The 20,622-nt window shown below is 43.3% G+C and overlaps 2 protein-coding genes across 5 annotated transcripts; one reads left to right on the plus strand and one right to left on the minus strand.

Annotated features, from left to right (window-relative positions):
* Nucleotides 1–379: 379 nt before the first annotated feature.
* On the plus strand, nt 380–2,827 carry LOC135909625 (transcription factor Adf-1-like). 2 transcript variants are annotated; one of them, XM_065441625.2, is made up of 3 exons: nt 380–716; nt 1,286–1,445; nt 1,742–2,827. In XM_065441625.2, exons 1-3 carry the CDS (start codon nt 572–574, stop codon nt 2,145–2,147), a joined length of 711 nt encoding a protein of 236 aa, XP_065297697.2. In that variant the 5' UTR covers nt 380–571; the 3' UTR covers nt 2,148–2,827. The 2 variants fall into 2 exon arrangements, with proteins under 2 accessions (XP_065297697.2, XP_070387899.1); XM_070531798.1 differs by lacking the exon at nt 380–716 and adding an exon at nt 996–1,145.
* On the minus strand, nt 2,819–20,543 carry LOC135909619 (glycosylated lysosomal membrane protein A-like). 3 transcript variants are annotated; one of them, XM_065441613.2, is made up of 6 exons: nt 20,367–20,543; nt 16,535–16,674; nt 14,753–14,968; nt 12,404–12,631; nt 9,446–9,714; nt 2,819–3,374 (listed from the first exon to the last, which is right to left on the minus strand). In XM_065441613.2, the coding sequence occupies exons 1-6, from the start codon at nt 20,401–20,403 to the stop codon at nt 3,224–3,226; spliced, it is 1,041 nt and encodes a 346-aa protein (XP_065297685.1). In that variant the 5' UTR covers nt 20,404–20,543; the 3' UTR covers nt 2,819–3,223. The 3 variants fall into 3 exon arrangements, with proteins under 3 accessions (XP_065297685.1, XP_065297684.1, XP_065297683.1); XM_065441612.2 differs by having other exon boundaries at nt 20,176–20,535; XM_065441611.2 differs by having other exon boundaries at nt 16,535–16,792; nt 20,176–20,533.
* Nucleotides 20,544–20,622: the final 79 nt, after the last annotated feature.

Genomic DNA, 20,622 nt, shown 5'->3' on the forward strand with positions numbered 1-20,622 from the left:
ATCAAGTAAACAGGCAGCAGGCAGACACCGCCGCCGCCGCTGATGCTCGCCGCGGCTTCAGCGTAATTAGGAGCAGGCCCTTGGAAGCGCGCGGCTGGCCCGTTTTTGTCTGGAATGTTTCTCGGGAACTTGGGTAGCGCCGCGCGAAGCAGCCCGGCGTAAAACGTCGCTGGAGGAATCTTTCTCTCTCTTTTATTTTTTGCGCTTTTTTCGTCCCCTCTGTTTGGGGGTGCGGTCCGGTCGCGGGGAAGGCCACGAGGGGGACGCGGAGGGCAAAAAAAAGGGGGGGGAAGTGGTGGGGGGCGATCGCTCCGACGCTGGTCGGCACCTCCCCGGGGGTGTGTTGGTTAGAGAGGGGGGGGGGGGGGGGGGGAGGCGCACACCGCCGCTCGTTCGTCGGCGGGGGTCAGTGTCTGTCTGTGCGGGTGCGGCGGTGGCGAGAGCGTCAGCTTCGCTTTCCTTTGTCCAGTGCGTGGACGCTGGCCACGCTTAGCCGCTGGCGCTTAGCCGCCACTGAGGGTCGCTACTCAACGTCGCGCGCGCAACGCAGACGGACTACACGGCAGGCGCTATGGCTCCGGACTCTGTCGAAGCGTTCATATCCAGCGTCAAGAAGTACCCGATACTCTACGACTGCAAACGTCTCGGCTACAGGGATGTTGAAAGAAAGAGGGAGGTTTGGGAAATGGTCAAGCAAGAAACTGGAATGGAAACCGGTAAGTGACAAACCCGTCGTCGCGCTTCGTCGTCGAGACAGCTGAAATGGGACCCCGACTGTTGTCGCCTGTACAGTGGCATGCTTTAATTTCCAGTGTTCCCCACTTTATCGCGCTTTGCACGTTCGCTCTCGAGGCCGCCAATCGTCAGTAAACATGACGGACGCGCGTTGCATGCTTTGCTGTTTTTGCTAACAAAGGCGGCGTGCGTTTCACGTGACGAGAGCGGCAGCGCGCACAGTTTAAATACTTTATTTCTTTCGGTCTCGCGGGCTGATCGGTGCTGGGGTTACGGTACGAATATATCCGCAATATTTTAAACACGTGAAACGGGAACATGACTTTGTGATGCGGCCGTGGAAAGTGTAGTGGGTGCTGAAATGATTGCCGAAAACTTGGGCCTCCCTGAGGTGACCGCAAAGCGAGCAGGTAACCGTCGTCGCGGGAGCGATATCCGCGCAGTGATCGCCGGCTGATCCCCCCCCCCCTCGTTTCTGTTTTTTTGCACTATATGAACTAATCGCGTGCTGTAAGCGTGTTATTTTAAATGCCGCTTTTATGTGTTCCAGTTGACGACTGTCAGCGTCTATGGAAATCTCTCAGAGACCGGTACATTCGAGAACTGAGGGCATTGGAACATCCTAGCCAACTGCCTTGGGAAGCACGGAAAAGCAAGTGGACGTACTTCAATTCCCTGGACTTCTACAAGGACTGCGGTAGAGCTGCAAGGTCAGTGTTCGGTCCAATGTTGTTTACACCATTTGCTACGCGCACGCCAGGCCCACTTGGCAGCCGAGAGGCGTTTCGGCTAGATGACGAGTGCAAGATAGTGACTAAAATAGTGAAAAATATAAAATTATCCGTCTGTGTAGAAGACATTGGAAGATAGCAATGCAAAGTTAATTCTTCTGATTACTTCATATTGTGTTTCTGAAGCACAAAACATATTTGGTTGCTGTACCCTAGCCCTTAGCTGTGTTGCACAAGCAACATATCATCATGTTTCTTTTTTTTTTACATTCCAGAGCCAAACAGCCGCTGGGTATTAGAGACACGGGTGCTTTAGACCACTACTCCAATGGAAGTGAGCCAGCTGTGTTGGAAGACAGCTTCACATCGGAAGGCCCCCCTCCTGCTCATTCCCACTGCCCTAAACTGGTGATCGGTTCTCCACAGGCAGCACCCGAGGACTATGCCCCACTCAGGCTGCACCAGAGTCCCGAGCCACCCGAGAAGAAACCCATGCTCAATAATGAGTCAATGGACTCATTTGAATCTGAGGTACTCAACATCCTTAACCGTCCACTCGACGAAGACGAATACTTTGCACTTTCCATCGTGCCTTCCCTGCGACGCCTATCCTTGAAGAAGAAGGCGCTTGCCAAAGTCAAGATACTTCAAGACCTGGCAGTGATTGAGTTTGGCGAATGAGAACTGCCGAGTGATGTTGTAACGTTTGTTCTCCGTCAGTGCCATATTTACCAAAGGAAGTGTGGGACCAGTGATGCCATGAAGAGAGAATATTCCGTGCCTTTTCAGCTGTTCACAGCAGCAAGACTGAAGTCTAAAAAATGACGCTGTGGTGGGCATCGAAGCCAAGAGCAGAGAAATGGCGACATGCCACCTCGTTAAGTGGCAACCACAATGTCGCAACAGTCACAGCTCTTGGTTCAGTTTTTGATGCACTGTGTTATGCAAGAACTGTCTTTATAAAAAGAAAACAATCTTCCAGTGCACAGGACGCTGGCTATGACATTCAGGGATTTCATTTTATTGTAGTCGTAGCCCAGCTTGACGATGACTAGCGAGTCTTGCCAGGTGCAAGGCACAACTGGCTCTGTTGCTGCGTCCCAAAGACAGTGATATTTTTCTAACATGTGCCAAGGACACTCCATGAGTGCCAGTTAGTGGAATTAAGTCTACACTGTTACTGTTCAGGTGCCAATGTCTGTTTGTGTGTGTCATAATGAACTGTATATGCTGCCATGCAAAGCCAGATCTCTGGAACATTTCTAGAAGTTGCAAGTGCCTTTCAGTGCTGTGCAAGTTCCATACTTTTTTTTCTTTTTTTTTTGCAAAGTGTTTGCAGTAATAAAGAGCCATTTTGGTGATTCTGAGGTTGTCATTTATTGCTGTCATCTTTTTCTTTTTCTCTCAAGAGCATATTTTGAACAATGTACCTGAAGTAACTGAAGAGGACTATAACTTTAGGAAGAAAGCTGGGTCATTGTTGCACAGCTGTCCTGTGAAATGTCAGATCTAAAATAAAAATACCGCTGAACATGCTGGGAATAACAAACATGATGTGAGGCACATTAGTGCAGTCATTGTTAAAAATGATAATGCTGTGCGGCACTACCTAACTGCGTGTGCAGTATGGACTAGTAGTTGTAACCATTGGTGGACTATGCCAAGTCTCCGCATGCTCTGACAACACTGCATTGTATGCGAAAGTCTCTCTCAGAGCCGCAGAGGTAGTTTGTCCATTCTTCTGGTGGTGTCGTAGATCACAGTTTTGGCTCCGGTTTGTGTAGTGACACGTAGATCACTGTGCCAAGTGCGATGATGGCAGGGATTCCAAGACCGACAGAGGTAACTGACAGCACTGTCACAGAAACATGCTCCAGGGGCCTCTCTCCAAACCCACTTGACATGGCCCTGCACACATCAACCGAGAAATGCCATTTGTAATACACAGAAATCAATAAACTAGATGGACCTGCCGTGGTTGCTTAGTGTCCATAGTGTCAGGCAGTTGATCACGAGGTTGCGGGATTAAATCCCGGCCACGGCGACCACATATCAATGGGGGCGAAATGCGAGAACACTCATCTACTTAGCCTTAGGTGCACGTTAAAGAACCCCAGGTGGTCCAAATTATTCCGGAGTCTCCCACTACGGCATGCCTCAGAATCAGATTGTGGCTTTGGCACGTAAAACCCCTTAATTTAATTTTAAAACTAGATGGGTGCTTAAAATATAGGGTAGGTGATGTAAACTGATGGCCTTGCTTCGTAAAGCTTCTGAGCCAGGGACATACTACTTGCTTAACTCACGCAGAGATTTAATTGCAATGTATGCTTAGCATTTTTATACATTTTTATGACCTGCCGTGGTTGCTCAGTGGCTATGGTGTTGGGCTGCTGAGTACGAGGTCGCAGGATCAAATCACGGCCACGGCGGACGTATTTCGATGGGGCAAAATGCGAAAGCACCCTTGTACCTAGATTTAGGTGCGCGTTAAAGCACCCCAGGTGGTCCGAATTTCCGGATCCTCCACTATGTCGTGCCTCATAATCAGAAAGTGGTTTTGGCATGTAAAACCCCATAATTTTTGTAAAAACATTTTTATGCTAGGGCTGCCTGCTATCCCAATATTGACAAGATTCCGCTGCTTTTCTAGTCCTACCTGCATGAATGATTGGGAAATTGTTGCGAGAACACCCCTGGCTAAGGAGGATAAATAAGAAGAGTGGAAAGGACCAATGTGGACTTATGAATTCTTCAATAGATAGTTCTTAAAGGGACCCTTAAATAATTTTGACAATTTTGTACAAGCGTACTGAGTCATTAGAGCAGGTCCTTCTGATCATTAATTGACGCATCTAAATGCTCTGCATAAAGCGTGCAATTTATTATAAGGTTTTAAAAACGTACATCGCCGCCTATCGCAACACACTGCTGGGCTGAATTTTAAGCCGCCCCTACCCATTTGACGTGATTTGCCGAAATGACATTAGCAGGGCGAGCTATAAGATTGGCTGCCCAGGGCACGTCGTCAATAATTTTGCAACTTTATGGTGAGCAAATGTCATTCGTAATAGTTGGAATGTTAATTTGTTTCTATAAAAAGAAAGTAACGGAAAGAGAATGCACAAGAACAATTTCTCACTACACTTAAGCACTTCCGGCACACTGCAAACGTCGTCTGCTTGTGTTACAACGTGCTCCATTTTGACAAGAGCTCTGCAGTCAGAGTCGGTCTCGGTCTTTTCATGAGCACCATGATTCGACTTTGTTGCATTGTGGGCTGCAAACGTAGCAAATGTCAATACAGTCGAAACCACTTATAACAACATTCAAGTGCCACGAAAATTCCATTGTTATAACTGATAGTTGTTATAATAATAATAATAATAATAATATCCTTTCTTTCATAAAAATATTGCAAATTCAAAAACTGGTCAGCCCAAGCCTTAAGAAGGCTTGTCGGGCTGTACCCGACAGTCAGTGACAAGTACTCAAAAAAATAAAGCACGGATAGCAAGCTCTAAACAAAAGCAAACTACCACACAAACGGAGGCTACAACACAAAAGCAAAGTACCAAAAACAAACACTAGCTACGAGCAAAAGCAAGCTACAAAAGATATAAAGTGAAACAAACAAGGATACACACCAATCTAGACCAAACGAAACTAATCGAAACTATGGCACAAGCTCTAATGACAATTAAACAGAAGAATAATTGGTTTTGAGGTACAGTTTGAGTGTCCGTTTCGATGAGATAGAGCACAGTTCAGTGGGTAAAAAATTAAAAACGTTAGGAATATAATATTTTCTGGTATAACGACCAGAAAATATTATTAACCGGGTTGAATGAAAAAATCAATATAGGGGGATGGCAGAGTTGATGTGAGAAAACTATATAGGCGGTGCCCCTCCCCACCACTTTCCTCTGCCCGGCTGCTGATTGTGTTCACTCGTTTAACTGCTTCTTGGGTGCTCGGATCACGTGTAACAAGGTGCTGCTGTCAGCGTTAAAGAATGGCACTGCTATAACAACTGCAAAGAGGTGTCCCGGGTGGCAAGCGATATGCGAGCACCGCTGAAGCATCGCTTTGGTGGGCTCGAAAGGGGCCTTTTAAAAATTGAGAAAAGGCTGCCGCGGCAGCCTGTCAGCTTGAGAAATCCAAAAGAAACGCGTGGGGAGAGATCGCCACAACCATCTCGCCACGTACTTCTCACTGACTTGCAAGCCATGCATGCTTTACACGAAGCTTGCCGACAATTTTCTTCAAGGCATTCAAGTATTCCACGTAGTGCAGCGGAAGGTTCCTCACGAAAACGAAGCCCCGGAGGGACTGAATCATCTGCCGGGACTCCTGTGAGGACAACGTTGACGCAGCCTGCCCTACCGCGTCATCACTGCCGTTGTCGCTATCTGATGCAAGCATGTTCACGACGATCATCTCATCAGTTAGAAGTTTCCAAATCTTAGCCATGCGCTTTCTTTTCACCGGCAACATCATGCGTTGCCGACGATCTGTGGGTGGATCAACCATTTTCCGCTTCGGTGATGGGTCAAGCGAAGCTGAGAAACCGCGTGGCCAGGAACGACTTCGATACAATCAACAAAGCAGAATGCGAGCGATTAAGCTGTTCGCAGAACTGCGTTGAATGAGGAGCCAGTGAGCAATCTGCTTGCGGCACAGTTGGTGCGGTCCATTGGTGTTCCGGAGGGTGGGGCGGCGTAAACCTATGAGCGTAGCCCATTCATGTTCGGAGGGGTGGAAGGGCAACAGGAGAGAGTCGCGCGGAGGAGGCTGGAAAATGAGCGTGCGGTGGCAGCGGCCCATCATGCAGCGACTCGAATTTCTCGTTTTCTTTTTTTTCTTTTCAAGGATTTTGCATTTCACTTCCTTTCGGCAAGGACACCCAGCAGCCAGACTTCATTGTTACAACCGATAATGCGGTATTGGGGCATTGTAGTAGGCAGGTTATTTCACCATGGAAAACATAAAAATTGGCGTTGCAGCAGCTTCTCATTGTTTTAACCGATATATTGTTAAAACCGGTATCGTCATAAGTGAGTTTGACTGTATGCCAAGCTGTGACATCGTGTCCCTCTGCAAGGCAGCAGATGAGTGGACTGGCTGCAGCGCAACGGACTGTCACTATCCGATTGGCGCCAGGATTTGCGCGTTTGCGACCGCCACACCGGAGGATTACTACCACAATAGCGTTTCGAGAGTCCGGTATTCAGGTAAGCGCAAGGAGACAGGGCCTGGCCATTTGACCGTGCCGTTTCACAGGATGAGCAGAAGTGCAAATGTGAATGGTTTGCACGGTGCAGCCACTTGGTGGCACGGAGCTCAGCCACACACAGTAGCAGTAACGAAATGTATTCTTCTTTGCTGCTGGTGTAAATTTTTCGCAAGAGTGTAATCATTAACACATTGTTTTTGTAAATGTTTAACCCTTGGTTAGAGCAATATTAATGCTTTTTTTTGGCTGGTCAAGCTCTGTGCCAACAGGTGTCTGGACAGTGCAGACCGATCAGGCCGCTCACGTATGTCTACGTTAAAGTTCCTTCATCAGCTTGAGTTTATGCCTCCACCCATCCGTCGAAATGCCCAGCTCGCCTGTACACTCTTAGGAAAAGTTACACCCTTTGGGGTGTATCTCTGCCACACAACAATAATCGTCATCTGCCTTGCTTGTGTTTCCTTTCTTTAAAACACCGCGCTCGCTACTTTTCTGTCCGGAATGCTATGTCATGCTGATAACGCGCATGCCGTTCGTTGCTGGAAAGTACCGGGCTCGCTGCGTTAAAGAAAGGAAATGCGGACAAGACAGATGACGATTGTTGTTGTGTGGCAAAAGGGTGTAATTTTGCTTAAGAGTGTAGTTACCGGAATACCAGATACGTTCGGCACTGCGACAGTATGCTCACAACGCACACTGCTTTGATAGCTCTTGCTTGGGGTCGACTGCCAAGCAGCTGGCGGAGAGTTTGGAGAGGCTTCACGCACTCATTCATAGAGAACCGGAAGTCGACAACACAATGTGCCATCATGGTGCAGAGCCAGTGAAGGCGGAACTTAGCCACTGATCACTCAACAAACGATTTGAGAAGAAAATGCATGACCATGGAGGAGGGTAACTTGTAATCGTCCGTAGCTCTCTTAATATGAGACACTTCACACAAATTGTGGTGCGAATGATTAACTTTAGCTGTACCCCAGGCATCTACAAAATTTGTCCTAACCATTTCAGGAGCCCTTTAACTGTGACAGAAATGGCAAGTACTATAGCCATCACTTTGTAATGTCCAATATTGCTGCATAATGTGCACATAGTCTTCTGTAATTTCATATTACTTAATAGTTGTGCTTCATATTCAGGTTGTATAGGATTTATCACAGATTTGATGTTTTATTTTGTTTAAGAGTAACCTTCAGAGAAAAAATTAACATAGACCACTACCAATGGACATGTGGGTGAGACATTTTAATTAAACGAGTGGTGTCTATAATATATTCTTGAGTCTGCACCCCCTTTACCTTTCATATGCAATCGTGCACGCACCAGTGCTGTTTTTAATTTTACATGCCTGAAAGATGTTCTTTGAGCAAAGAAGCTTTACATTGGTTACAAAGAACATATGTGAAGAAAAAAATATCGCTTGGTCCAACTACTAGGTTCACAGATGAAATTATAACACTTGACTTCTGTATCAACACAAAATCTGCATTCAGTAAGTGAAAGGGGTTACACAATAATTTGCATAGACAGAAGCAAGCCATAAATGTACCATAGCCTGCACACATCATATATCCCCTATAGCGTAGCACTTTCTTTACTCGCTCTCTTGTTTTCTAAGTTAGTATTACTAGTACTATAATACTGCTGTAATATCACGTTTCTGAACATAAAAAAAAACTAATAATAATTATGATGTAAAATATCTTTGGCTTGTATGTGCATAGGAAGGATGGACATAGGAAGGATGCTGCCATACAGGCATTTCCATTGCTTTTTTTTTTGGTGACTCGTGAAAACTAATTGCCTCTGGTTGGCAATAAGATGAAGATTAGCGGAAGTTTGTCACACGTTTTGCTTTTTTGACGGGCACACAACCACACAGTTTTCTTGAGTGCATGCACCTACGCAGTTCGATTACGCTATGGATGTACATATTAGTGTAAGAGCAGGAATATTTGAGTCTTGCGAAATATTCTCATGTGCGCATCTTCAAAGCCTTGAACTATGTGTTAACAATGCATCAAACTTTCAATTCTTATAACTTTATTTCCTTTTTCATTGTTTTTATTCATGAATGAAGAGTACATATATACGAACGCAAAATATTTTTTTCTCACTTTACGGTCACCCTACAAAAATTACAGTAAATTTTTTTCAGAAGAAGTCCCTAAGAAGAATTGGAATCTGCAATAAAGAAAATCGACCCTGGGCAGTCGCACATGGCGAAAAAAATCGACCCTCGAAGGGTTAAGTCACTTTTATGTTTACTGAACCTTTCTTCCCAGTGACAGTGGTATATAGTAAAAACAAACACACTGACCCATCGTTAAGTGCAACAGGGAAAACCAATAAAAAGGACACATTAGGAGCCAGAAATATCTAACAGTCGGGAATTGGCCTTGTGCTAGAATGGGACAAATGCAACTTAGCAGCCACAAGAACGTCATGAATAGGAAATTCTCAGCAAGGTTCTACTGTATTTGCTATTTCGTAACACCAGTCTATCACATTAAATTGACTGTTTGCCTTAGATTCCCCTTTAAATTTAAAGTACAATTTGTTTCATTAGCATACAATAGTTCAGCTTACATATTCTTTCCATATGCATAAAATAATGAAATGCCACTTTTGGTGCTCTGAAACAAGCCTAGAAACATGTACTCATTAATTACAACACATACTAATGAGAACCTTTCAGGTCAGTGTCCAGCAATGGCATTCATAAAATTTCCCCACTACTCACCATGTGGCATAGCTGTTTTCCTGGTACCAGCCGTCACCTTCTGAACCAAAGGCCACAGTGACAGCTGAAGAGGCTACTTTGGGTGCCCTATGTGCAAGCCATGCTGTTGCCACATTAAAGGTCCACCAGCTTGCAGCAGGGGTGAGGTTTTGATATGCAGCATCAACCGATAGTGTCACTGTTCTTCCTGCGTCACGATAGCAGACTGGCTTCCAATGAAGGTAAAAGGTGGACGAGGAATTTTCATTTTCATCAAACAGGGCCACACTCTGCAATGTAATAAGAGTGCAATACAATGAGAAAAGACAAGCACAATTATTCCACAGTACCAAAGGCAGTTGTGCTCGTGCATAGGCAAGTCAATCCTACATATTATAACTAACCAATAAGAAAAGGAGTGCAGATGTAACAATTAGAAAAGCTACAGGTCACATCTGCTTAAGTAAAGAGCATTCATGTGGCAAGAATTTATTTGCAAACTACACTGCAGTTGCTGTCCCTGTAAAAAATGACACTAGAATGCAGACAGCAATGTTACGTATGAAAGTATGCAGCATTAATGAGCCACATTTTAAACTAAAATATGTATAACTCTTTAGATGAGTACCCTCAATAAACAATGAAGCTACCTTCTTTCGTCACAGGTCAGCCCCTCAGCCTTTTCTCCTAGGTTTCAGCTCGAAAGCTCACAAATCTGCAGGTTCTGAAGAGAACATGTTACATCATACATAGAAGGCTTAAACCACCTTGACATATATTTATGATGACAAATAAAACTGTTAAAGGCATCTAAAGAAGGCATTACATAAAACTGATCTTACAATGAGCGATGATGTGCTTGCTAAACTTTGCATGTTATGAAGCAGGTTTCCTTACAACAAAGTGCTCTTCAAGAATGCAATTTGTATAGGGGAGAAACAAGAAGGGACACCTCTACTAATTCAGAAAGACCAATCTTCAACAACTAATAAAGTAAGATCAAAGTAAGGTCAAAGTGGTGGTGGGGGGGAGGAGGACATTAAACAGTGCAACTTTCTTCTAAACTTTTTATCCAATACCCGCTACAGGCTACCCAGCCAAGTCCAGGTTTTGGCAAAAATACCAACCACAGGCAAGCCTACATATTTTTGACAAAGGCTGTACATATAGGAGCCACGTAAGTGATAAGTGAACATGCCTTTGGCACAAGTCTGCTTCTGGCTGTGTACAGTACAGTCCACTATTAAAGGAAACACTCTAATGTGTGGCTCTTACTTAGCTGCTACTCTAGCTCGAGTGATGGCTGAAGCTATGCCAATGGAATGCACAGCTAGGTGTGTAGAAAGGTGCCACTGCCACCAATCGCAAATCATCCGCTGCAAAGCCGGATGACTGTACACCTGCCAGGAGGAAAAATTCGCCTGCACTCTACACTTATGCTTTTCATTTAACAGTGAACCACAAAGTACATCGACTACATGTTTTGGCATAGATCCCCCTTTCTCTGAGGTTGCCATAAAACACCAGGGTGTTTACTTGCAATAATTGTACAATGATCAATGAGAAAAGAAACATACACATGTACACATTCCAGGCTCTATTGACTTTGATTACTTTGACTGGACTATGCTAAACAGCAATTATTAGTCCACTACTCCTGAAAATGTTTAGGGAATCTTACATAATGCTCCGAAATTTTAAATTTCGTCTTTCTCCTTTATTCAATTTACGCTGTTTTCATTCTGCTTGTGCATTAAAATTTTTGCGCTTAAGGTGATTCAATCTCAACCAAAGTTTGCGTGCAAAGTGGTGTGTAGAATGCAAGTATCAAGGTCATATTATAATTTTGGCAATTTTTATTATGTGGTTTTGGGGGGAAATTGGGAAACCCCTCCACAGTGTTCTCGAAAATGGAAGTTGAGATTAACATTTTTTAAAGAAAATAAAGCTAAACAAATTTAATTTTTCAGCTTCCTTGCCATCTGTGCTCTATGTGCATAATGTAGGCTATACCACTCACTCAGTCATGATATGAAGCTCCAAACCTGTACAAGGGACCATACTTTTTCCCACTCTCAGAGATACACAGAAAAATAAATTGATAAGGTCCTGATAAACTAAAGACACATTTGGAAAAAGGGAGATTGAACTCTGTATGACACATACAATTTTATCCACTTAGCTTTATTATTACTGAAATAGATTTCTAAGGTCCTTCTTTCCTTAACTTCCTAAATTCAAGTTGTACTCAGTGGCAAGTCAAGAATAGCATGCTCCACCAGTTCTTTGACAGATCTCCACCTGTTATTGGACAGACGGGGCATTGCATAAATGACCGACTTCGGGAACATGCAAAAGATATAAAAAATAATGATGGTGAACGGCTAGTAGAACACTGCAGGGCTTGCACCACTTGTATTCCATGGTTCCAAGACGTGAAGATCTTGCGTAGAGGCAGGCAGCAAACGGCATGTGAAACCTTGGAAGATTTTTACATTAGAAAAGCTGGTCCGAATTGTGTCAGTGACAAATCTGTTTTTCTGTAGGAGGCTGAGCAGAAATTTCTTTCACGCTTACTCAGATAATGTGTTTTTTACCCGAATCTACTTGATGCCTTGTATGCATGCGCATGCACTCAAGGTGTGGGGCGGCTATTTATGTAGGATGCTTTTACTCTCACTAAACAGTTGAAGTAAGCGCCCATGTTGTCTCTTTTCTTGTGTGTCTGGTTTTGGCGCAAAACTCGTTTATTATGTCGGATACCCAACTAGCCTAGCAGTTCACTCTCCACCTGTTCTCCATCTGTTCATCCTCCTGTAAAGAAATTTCCTTACAAATCACACAGGCACAAAGATGAGGGACCACGGAAGGTTAACGACAATCAGCGGCAGGAGTGTGGGCAAAGGATACAGGTCGCAGCGCAAGCAAAACGCCACTACATACTTTGTTGTTGAGAAGTTGGGCAACGGTCCTACTTACTGTAAAAACGCCTGGTGTGTACTCATCATCAAAAGTTCTTGTACTGCTGATGCTGTAGCTTCTGTTATGAGAGGAGTCATCAAGAACAGTCAGCTCGAATGCAAACTGTGACGTCTTGCCTAGTTGAGGTGAAAGGTTGAGCAATGAGAGCTGAATTTGGCTACTGTTGCTTGTGTAGAAGAGATGCGGAAACTGGATGTCATGGCCATCGCTGTCTTGGACTTCAAGCTAAAAAGATGTGAAAACAGGTTAAGAAAGCTACTGAAAGTTGAGGATAACTAGTACACTTGTAATGTGCTTTCACAGCATGCACAATTGCAGAAAGAGAGAAGGCATAAAAAATTATATACGAAAAAGGCAGGCATTTGCTTGTCTTTCAACATTTCAGCCATCCTGTACTCTGTACACAGGACAGAAATCCCACAATTTTCCACTTTACTTAAACTGATAACAAGCAGTGAACAAACATACATAAGCAATTATAAGACAATGCCAACATTGAGATGAAACAAGCATGGCTCACAGAGAACGTAATTCCTACTATATCCATGGTGATAAACAGTGACTTGTGTTAGTATATGTACCCTTATGCTATAAAATCGGCTAAATTGTGTTAGTGACTAAATTAAACAGCTCATATCAACAATAGCACCTGTAACAGTACTGTACAGTCTATTCACTTCGAAATTGCCATCGCACAACATTTTACATGCACATTTGTACTGGAACAGTTTCACAGCTCATCTTGCATGAAAATTAATGAAATTTATGTATAATTAATAGTTTTAATGAGTCATTCCATAAAACACACACACGAACATCCATAGCTAGATGCAGTCATCTAACATATCTTGACCCAGCTCAGAGGCCTCACTCCATATGTTGCAACTGAATATGCCATACATTGAAGAAATGAAAAACTAGGAAGGAGCACAATGTCAAACCATCCAGCCTTTGAAAGGCATCCTCTTTTGATGCTGTTCTCACATGGCTTCAACTTGTGGAATCTTAGGAAATGTGCATATCATGCATTGAATCCTAGGAACAGCATGCTGTACGTGGCTTGGGTCTTGAAGTGCTGGTTGCTTTCTCCTGTTGTCATTACAATGGCAACGCTAGCTTCATGTTAGCTCCATGTTGCAACTTCCGAGTGGCTGTGCAACTGGCACAGCAGATGAGAAGATGATGAACCAAGCATGACCATGCGAGGCAACTAGAAAAACACTGCTTGCCATCACTTGCCTGGGTGCTTTTTTCCACGATTCCTCCTTTTAAAAAAATTTTTTTTTAATGGCTAGGATTCCAGATTGTCACATGATGCTCCCTCCTAGTTTCTTTTTTCCTCCACAATGCCACAGAAAGGCCATGTTGTTAGCATGTAAAAGTATATGAGCAATGCACCATGTTGGTAGCACACATCAGACAGATGCACTTAAAGCTACAGCCTGTTTAACTCAATTATACACAGAGGACAACTTCTACAATGAAAGCAACTAGATGTTCTGTGCAAGTGAGAGATACTAATATATGTTTGTGTAATTCTCCGATATCTCCTACGTTCTCGACCCTGTGTACTTTATAACAATGGGCAAGAAAGAATGGGTCCCTGACGTCACAAGATGTCAGCGCACGCAGCCCAGTGGCATATAGTGAGGCGTAGATGCACTATGTTTCCCTGCAATTTAGGCATGTCAAGGACAGAGTGCAGTGGACCAAACCAATGACTAACCCTGCAGACAATACAACCACAGCCTTCAATTTTCCATCTACAGCAGGTGCCTTACAACAGTTATTAGCCATGGTGAAGTACATCTCACTTGTGATTTAACTACTTTTCTCACTAACATGGGAGCGGCATCGCCCACAAGCAGAGTTCAAATAACGGGTTTCACTGCTCTACTATTCAGTCGAATGTATAACCGTGACACAGTTGCTCACCACACTTACATGCAGAGTAGTTCATCCATTCCATGTTGCCCTCTTTCTCTTGAACATTACTGTGCACTGCTTTAAGTAATAATATGCCAGATGTAATGACAGGATACTGCAGCAATGCTAGCGGTGCTTGTACATTTTCATTTCACCTGGGCAGTACATTGTGTCATATTGCCCCATAAGTTGTCGCTGCAGTGGTCAAGATTTACTGGCTGGAGATAAACATGGCTTAAAGATATATGACAATCAAATACAATGCAACAAATATAAAAAACAGCAATTATTTTTCCCTCGAAGCACAAAGGTGCAGGTGGCAACTTCCTTCAATTCAAGTAATATTCGTGCGCCCCACATGACAACAGAAGGTTCATAATGAACTTAAGAGTGATATACCAGGTGGAATGGTAGTCTTACCGTAAACTGAATGGTGCCATTGTTTGAGAAAAACCCTTCATCATGAGCAGATGTGGTGGCATACGCAATAAATGTTGCAGTAACCAAGCTGCTTCCATTGCCAGTGCAACCCTGAATTTCCTTCCACAAAAGTTTGCTCTGGTCGATGTAGTGGGTGCCATTCTTCTCAGTGGTGTTAAGATGAGCCTTGTTTTCCGGGTCATTGTACTCCAAGAGCTGAAAATAAAATGCACGCAGCAATGGCATCGACTGTTTAAACTATTCTTGCACAGTTTGCTTACTTCAGCATTCATTCTCTCTGCAAACAAAACTTGTTGATGCTCTCTCTCTCTCTCTCTCCCCCCCCCTTCTTTTTTTTTTATGTGAAAGTTTGCTTGGAGGCATAAATGGCTATATTTCTTCTCTGTTTTGTTCACATGCTGTCATATACTTGAAGGTCAAGGTATCGAGAACAATACTGTAATATGCGTATTTGAAAATGTCACTTTCATTGCCTCTTCCGTCCACATTACGAGAGCCGACTGCTATCTTACATGATGGGCCAGTCCCAGGCCACGACACACTAGTATTGACTTAAGATGAATAACTTAAAAGTTTGCATAACTAAACTTTACTAACTAATTGCACTTCAATAAGTGCTCCACGTAACTCAGGATGGCTACGAACTACATGCTCTCAATCGCCTAAGATATGTGCCACTTTTCATAAAGCTTTGTTTGAAGCATAACTCCGAGTCGGCCTAGGTGGAACAGATTCATGTTTAAAACAATTTGAGCGCAAAACAAACAGGGACGAAGAAAAGGAGCAACACAAGGACGAGCGCTTCATCCTTATTTGTTTTGTGCCCAAAGTGTTCTTAAAAATGGCTGTGTTTGAGTAATGTGAGATACCCAGTACAATGAAGGAAATACAGAATCTTGGTTTGTTTTTACAAGACAATAGTTTCATATCTCACATACACTACAAATTGCTACTTAGGAGTTTTAACTTTTTAGTTGCACTGACTATGACAAAATAAAGAATTTCTTCTTGATCACGGAAAATTGTGTTTCTAATATTTGCATGCAAGAAGAACAAGATGTTTAAACAACTTGTTGCATACATTCATAGCACATTATCAATTCTCATTGCAGCTAGCACTCATATGTACTCAAATTTTAAAATATATACAATATCTGTCCCCAGGCAAGGTACTTTTCCCTACAACTTTATGCACACTTTACGAAAAAACACATCAGTGCTTTCTTTTCTTTCGTTGATTCATTAATGAAAAGTTTATCAAAATCTAGCTAAGCTCCTTAAGCTCTCGGAACTCTTACTGTTGCTTAAAGTTGAGCAGGTAGGTTCATAACACCTCCCCCCACCTTTTTTTTCTTTCACATTATTGTAAGCATATTAAACTAGTGAACTAGTGATTGACATCAAATTGCATACTATTACACGGTACATACCCTATAGCTCTTAAACTTCTGACACTACCATTTAACATTCTATGCATGCTTTCTTGATGATGACACACACCAAAACTCTGTGCACAGTTTCGACCATTTAATGATTTTCTTCAACATTTATTGATTCCTGATCGACTGACTTATTTTATTGATCACTTTTGCCATCTCATAGCAACACAAGCTGTAGGGGAAACCATAGTGGAGGGCTCTGAATTAATTTTGACCACCTGTGGTTCTTTAACGCACTTAATTCAATGTTCTCAAGCATTTTTCATACACAACAGCAGAATGTCACAGGCACGAAGCACTGCAGCAGGTCTCTGATGATTACCTTTGAGATGACTACAGCTGATGAAGAGAGCACAGGACCACTAAACGCAAAGGTTGTTTCGCTCAGGTTGTGCCCGCGTAGCGATTCCCATGAAATGTCAATGAGTTTGCTGTCCGGTGGGGTTTGGATGACAAGTGCAGCTGGTGTCCCCAAAACAGACCAAAAATAATGCAGAGTGTCATTTGAGCCATCGGCCGTGACGTAGCAGAGGCCACAAACCTCCTTGTCCTCACAAAACGGGTTGAGATTAGCTGTGAGCTGGAAGTACATCCAAGTTGTGTGCACATCAGTCAATGAAAATAGTATTAAATAATGATAGCATCAAGTGTAAAGGCTGCACTCAACTCATGAATGCATAGACAAAATGCAGTGGCAGAAAAGCAATAGATTTCGAGCTGCACCCTTGAATTAACAATTTCTCCCTGGTGTTACACTAGAAAACAACTATTTCAATGTCATACAGTATTTTTGAAGTTGCAGGAAACTCATGCGCGAAATTTACTTGCAATGTAAGCGTGCAAGCAGAAACCGATGGGTACCTTCAATGCTCAGGTCAGCACGCTAGGCAATGCAGCTCGCACGCAGAACATAAAGAAATTCCACATTCTTGCCTTCCTCCTTCCACACGTTCCCACAAGCAGCTGCACATTCTTTTTCCTTTGGGGATGGGTACATTGTTTATCAAGTTTTATATCACGAGCAGAAACAGTGGGCATGTGTGATGCTTTCATCATCAGCATGCATCAAGACACACTGGGAGCTAGGTATAAAAGAACGGAAACTGCGACAAGTTTCCTTCCTTAAGTGAGCCTGTTCCCTTGGTTGGCTAAATTCCAGTGTTGCCCTTATTCTATTGCAAATTATCTTGTTGACTATTTCATATAACACTGGGAGTAAGCTAATGGGCCTATAATTTTTCAATTCTTTAATGTCTCCGTTTTTGTGGATTAGTATAAGGTTTACATTCTTCCAGTTTTCTAGGACCCTGGCAGTCAACAGACACTTCGTATTGAGAGCCGCCAGTTTTCCAAGCATTATGTCTCCTCCATTTTTGATTAAATCGCCTGTTATTCTATCTTCTCCTGCCGTCCTTCCTCCGTTTCATGTCCTGCAAGGCCCTTGTGACCTGATCGCTAGTTATAGGAAGAGTTTCTGTATCCTGTTCATTACTGCTTCGAATGGAGGTATCCCGACTCTTCTGGGTACTGTAGAGGTCAGTATAGAATTCTTCCGCTGCTGTTACTATATCTTCAAGATTGCTGACGATATTACCGTTTACCTTTCAGTGCATACATATTGGTTTGTCCTATGCCAACTTTCCTTCTCACTCATTTCAGGCTGCGTCCATTTTTTACGACTTTTTCAGTCTTTCTCACATTATAATTTCGAATATACCTTTACACTTTGTTGATCAGTTTTGACAGTTCTGTTAATTCTATCTTATCTCTTGAGTTGGACACTTTAATTCTTTGTCATTTCTTTATTAGGTCCTTTGTTACTTGGGAGAGCTTGCCTACTGGTTGCCTTGGTGCCTGGCCTCCCATTTCAATTGCTGCCTCTGAAGCCAGCCTAGTTAAGGTTCATCCATTACCTTCATATCATCTTCATCTCTCTGTTCTAAGGCTGCATATTTGTTTGCAAGCACCAGCCTGAATTTGCCTGCTTTTACCCTTACTGCCTCTAGGTTGACCTGTTTTTTCTTGACCAATTTTACTCTTTCTTTCTTCAAATTGAGGTGAATCCTAGCCCTCACTAACCTATGACAATTGCACTTCACTCTACCTATCACTTCTACATCCTGCACAATGCTGGAATCGGCAGAAAGTATGAAATCAATTTCATTTCTTGTTTCACCGTTAAGGCTTTTGCAGGTCCACTTTGTTGCTGCGCTTCCTGAAAAAGGTGTTCATCATTCGTAGCTTATTCCTTTCTGTGAATTCTACCAGCATCTCTCCTCTAGCATTCCTAGAATCAACGCCATAGTTGCCAATTGTTTGTTCACCAGCCTGCTTTTCCCCCACTTTTGAATTGAAGTCGCCCATTACTACAGTATACCGAGTTTCCACTTTTCTCATCGCTAATTCAGCATCCTCATAAAAGTGATCTACTTCATCAGAGAAAGTGAGTGAGTGAAGGAGTGGTAGATTCTGGCTAACTACTCCCCCCCCCACCTCCCCCCCCCACCCACCCAAATAAATTTCTAGGTATGCCACTGGCAGAAGGTCTGCTGTAGCAGTGTACGGAGGGGAATACGTAATGAACAGGTGCATCCTGAAAAGCAAAAAAAGTAGTTGTACTCTACTTTGGATCGCATTTCTCAAAGCACAGGTAACAGAGCAAGTGTCCACATGGTGTTCACTGGTCCTGAGAAAAAGTGGCGGCCGCTTATTCAGCACAGCACCGCAGACATCTTGTTTAGTGCACAGGCAATGTAGCTTATTTTGTTTCCCTCTGATGTAGTAAAACATATACAGATCAAACTGGCAGGTGCATAAATGCAAGATTAAAAGAGCACAATATAATGTGAACTCAGCCATTTCCGCCCATTTGGGAATACATTGCCTAGATAGTGGATACACACATTTTGACAGTACAACAGTGCTTAGCCATTCCTATGGCAAGGTTAGCAGTCGAAACAGAAAATATAAACTATACTGATGGCGCATGAGTAAGCATGGCATTCCTGACACTGTCTGAAAAAGAGAAAAGGTTTCTTGGTGCGTATGCATGTAAAGGAATAAGCAGCGCTGTTTAAGCGGCCACCACGGGCATACGATTGTTGTATGTTTCTTTATTTTTGTGTGCCATGTGCATGCTATATATTTTGTACGCTTCTAATAGCAAAAGTAATAGTAAGTCAGCGCACGTATATGTGACCTTCTCTTAGCATTTACGTCAATTCGCGATGTTATTCGTTCACTACGCAGTTACATATATGTCAAGGTGCACTGTACTCGTTTATTGTCAAGAGCTAGGCAGGAAGAAATTTTTTACTGTGCGCAGCTCTTTCTGAAGTGTTCTCAATCCCCTGCCCATCTGTTAGGGCACGTTTCGGCGAAGGTTGTACATTAAATGAGGCAGCATGTTTCTTGCCCTACACCCATCACAGATTGTTCAAAGAGGAAAAGAGTAACAAACATAAGTCAACATCGCCTGATCATGCATATATATTCACCTTAATTTAAAATTACAACCTGCAGCGAAGTATACGCCCTATATATGCATAACTCAAACAAAATTATCCAGTGGAATTACGGCGGATGGCCGGTAAGATATGCCGCTTTTTGAAGGAAGGCTGCATTTCTAACGGCTTTAGCTTTTTAAAATCTAGGCTATTTCTCCTATAGGTAGACTATTAAAACAAGGGGAAATTTGGCACAGCTTTATATAGAGTTTAAGCTTTAAGTCACTACAAAGTCAGCAAAATGGGTGGAGACGTGCCATAGTTTACGTTTCGGCATCCACACACCACATGCGCAATTCACGGTTTAACGTCGCAACCTAAACTTCAATACGCCGCACAAACTAGAAACAGAGGTTCCCTGTAGATAGCAAACGTAGAGCCGCGTCACTTCCAGTTAGCTCAAAGTGGCGATGCAATGCAAGTGCGTACAAGAAAAACCAGGTCATATCACACTCACCTTTCTTTGATATGCTGCGTGAGTGTGCGCAAGCAGAGCAACAAATACTACCTTCGCGATCATGACTTTCACAAGGAGCATATATCATACGCCCAGTCACGCGCCTGTCATTTCACATACACTTGCCAGTGAAAGTTTGTCTCGAAATTCGGCCACGCTGATAACGCTGGTTGCTGATAGTACGATAGTACCTGCAGTACGCGAGTCACGAGGTTGTGGTTGTGTCATCAATGCCTCCTCAACTCTCCTCTGTCATCTGCCTCGCAAGGAAGGCCAGCTGGCGGGCTCGAGCTCGTGGGGCTATTCGCGCAATTGCGCGGGCTTCGACCAAAATAAAGAAAAGAAAAGAAAACTTCGCCAGCTGAGTGGTAATCACGCAGTTCAGAGGACCCCGAAGTTTGGTCAGAGCATGGGCGTAGATTCTGAAACGGGCTTTCTTTCTTCGCT

The sequence above is a fragment of the Dermacentor albipictus genome, chromosome 1 (assembly GCF_038994185.2).
Source record: "Dermacentor albipictus isolate Rhodes 1998 colony chromosome 1, USDA_Dalb.pri_finalv2, whole genome shotgun sequence".
Classification (NCBI taxonomy): domain Eukaryota; kingdom Metazoa; phylum Arthropoda; class Arachnida; order Ixodida; family Ixodidae; genus Dermacentor; species Dermacentor albipictus.

Excerpts from the sequence above, each read along its gene's own strand:
- LOC135909619 (XM_065441611.2), bottom strand. The coding sequence starts at position 20,256 with ATGCTCCTTGTGAAAGTCATGATCGCGAAGGTAGTATTTGTTGCTCTG. Across the intron at positions 16,793-20,175 it reads ACGCAGCATATCAAAGAAAG|CTCACAGCTAATCTCAACCC; the intron begins GTGAGTGTGATA and ends ATGTACTTCCAG. Across the intron at positions 3,375-9,445 it reads GAAAACAGCTATGCCACATG|GGCCATGTCAAGTGGGTTTG; the intron begins GTGAGTAGTGGG and ends TGATGTGTGCAG.
- LOC135909625 (XM_065441625.2), top strand. The coding sequence starts at position 572 with ATGGCTCCGGACTCTGTCGAAGCGTTCATATCCAGCGTCAAGAAGTAC. Across the intron at positions 717-1,285 it reads AGAAACTGGAATGGAAACCG|TTGACGACTGTCAGCGTCTA; the intron begins GTAAGTGACAAA and ends TATGTGTTCCAG. Across the intron at positions 1,446-1,741 it reads GACTGCGGTAGAGCTGCAAG|AGCCAAACAGCCGCTGGGTA; the intron begins GTCAGTGTTCGG and ends TTTACATTCCAG.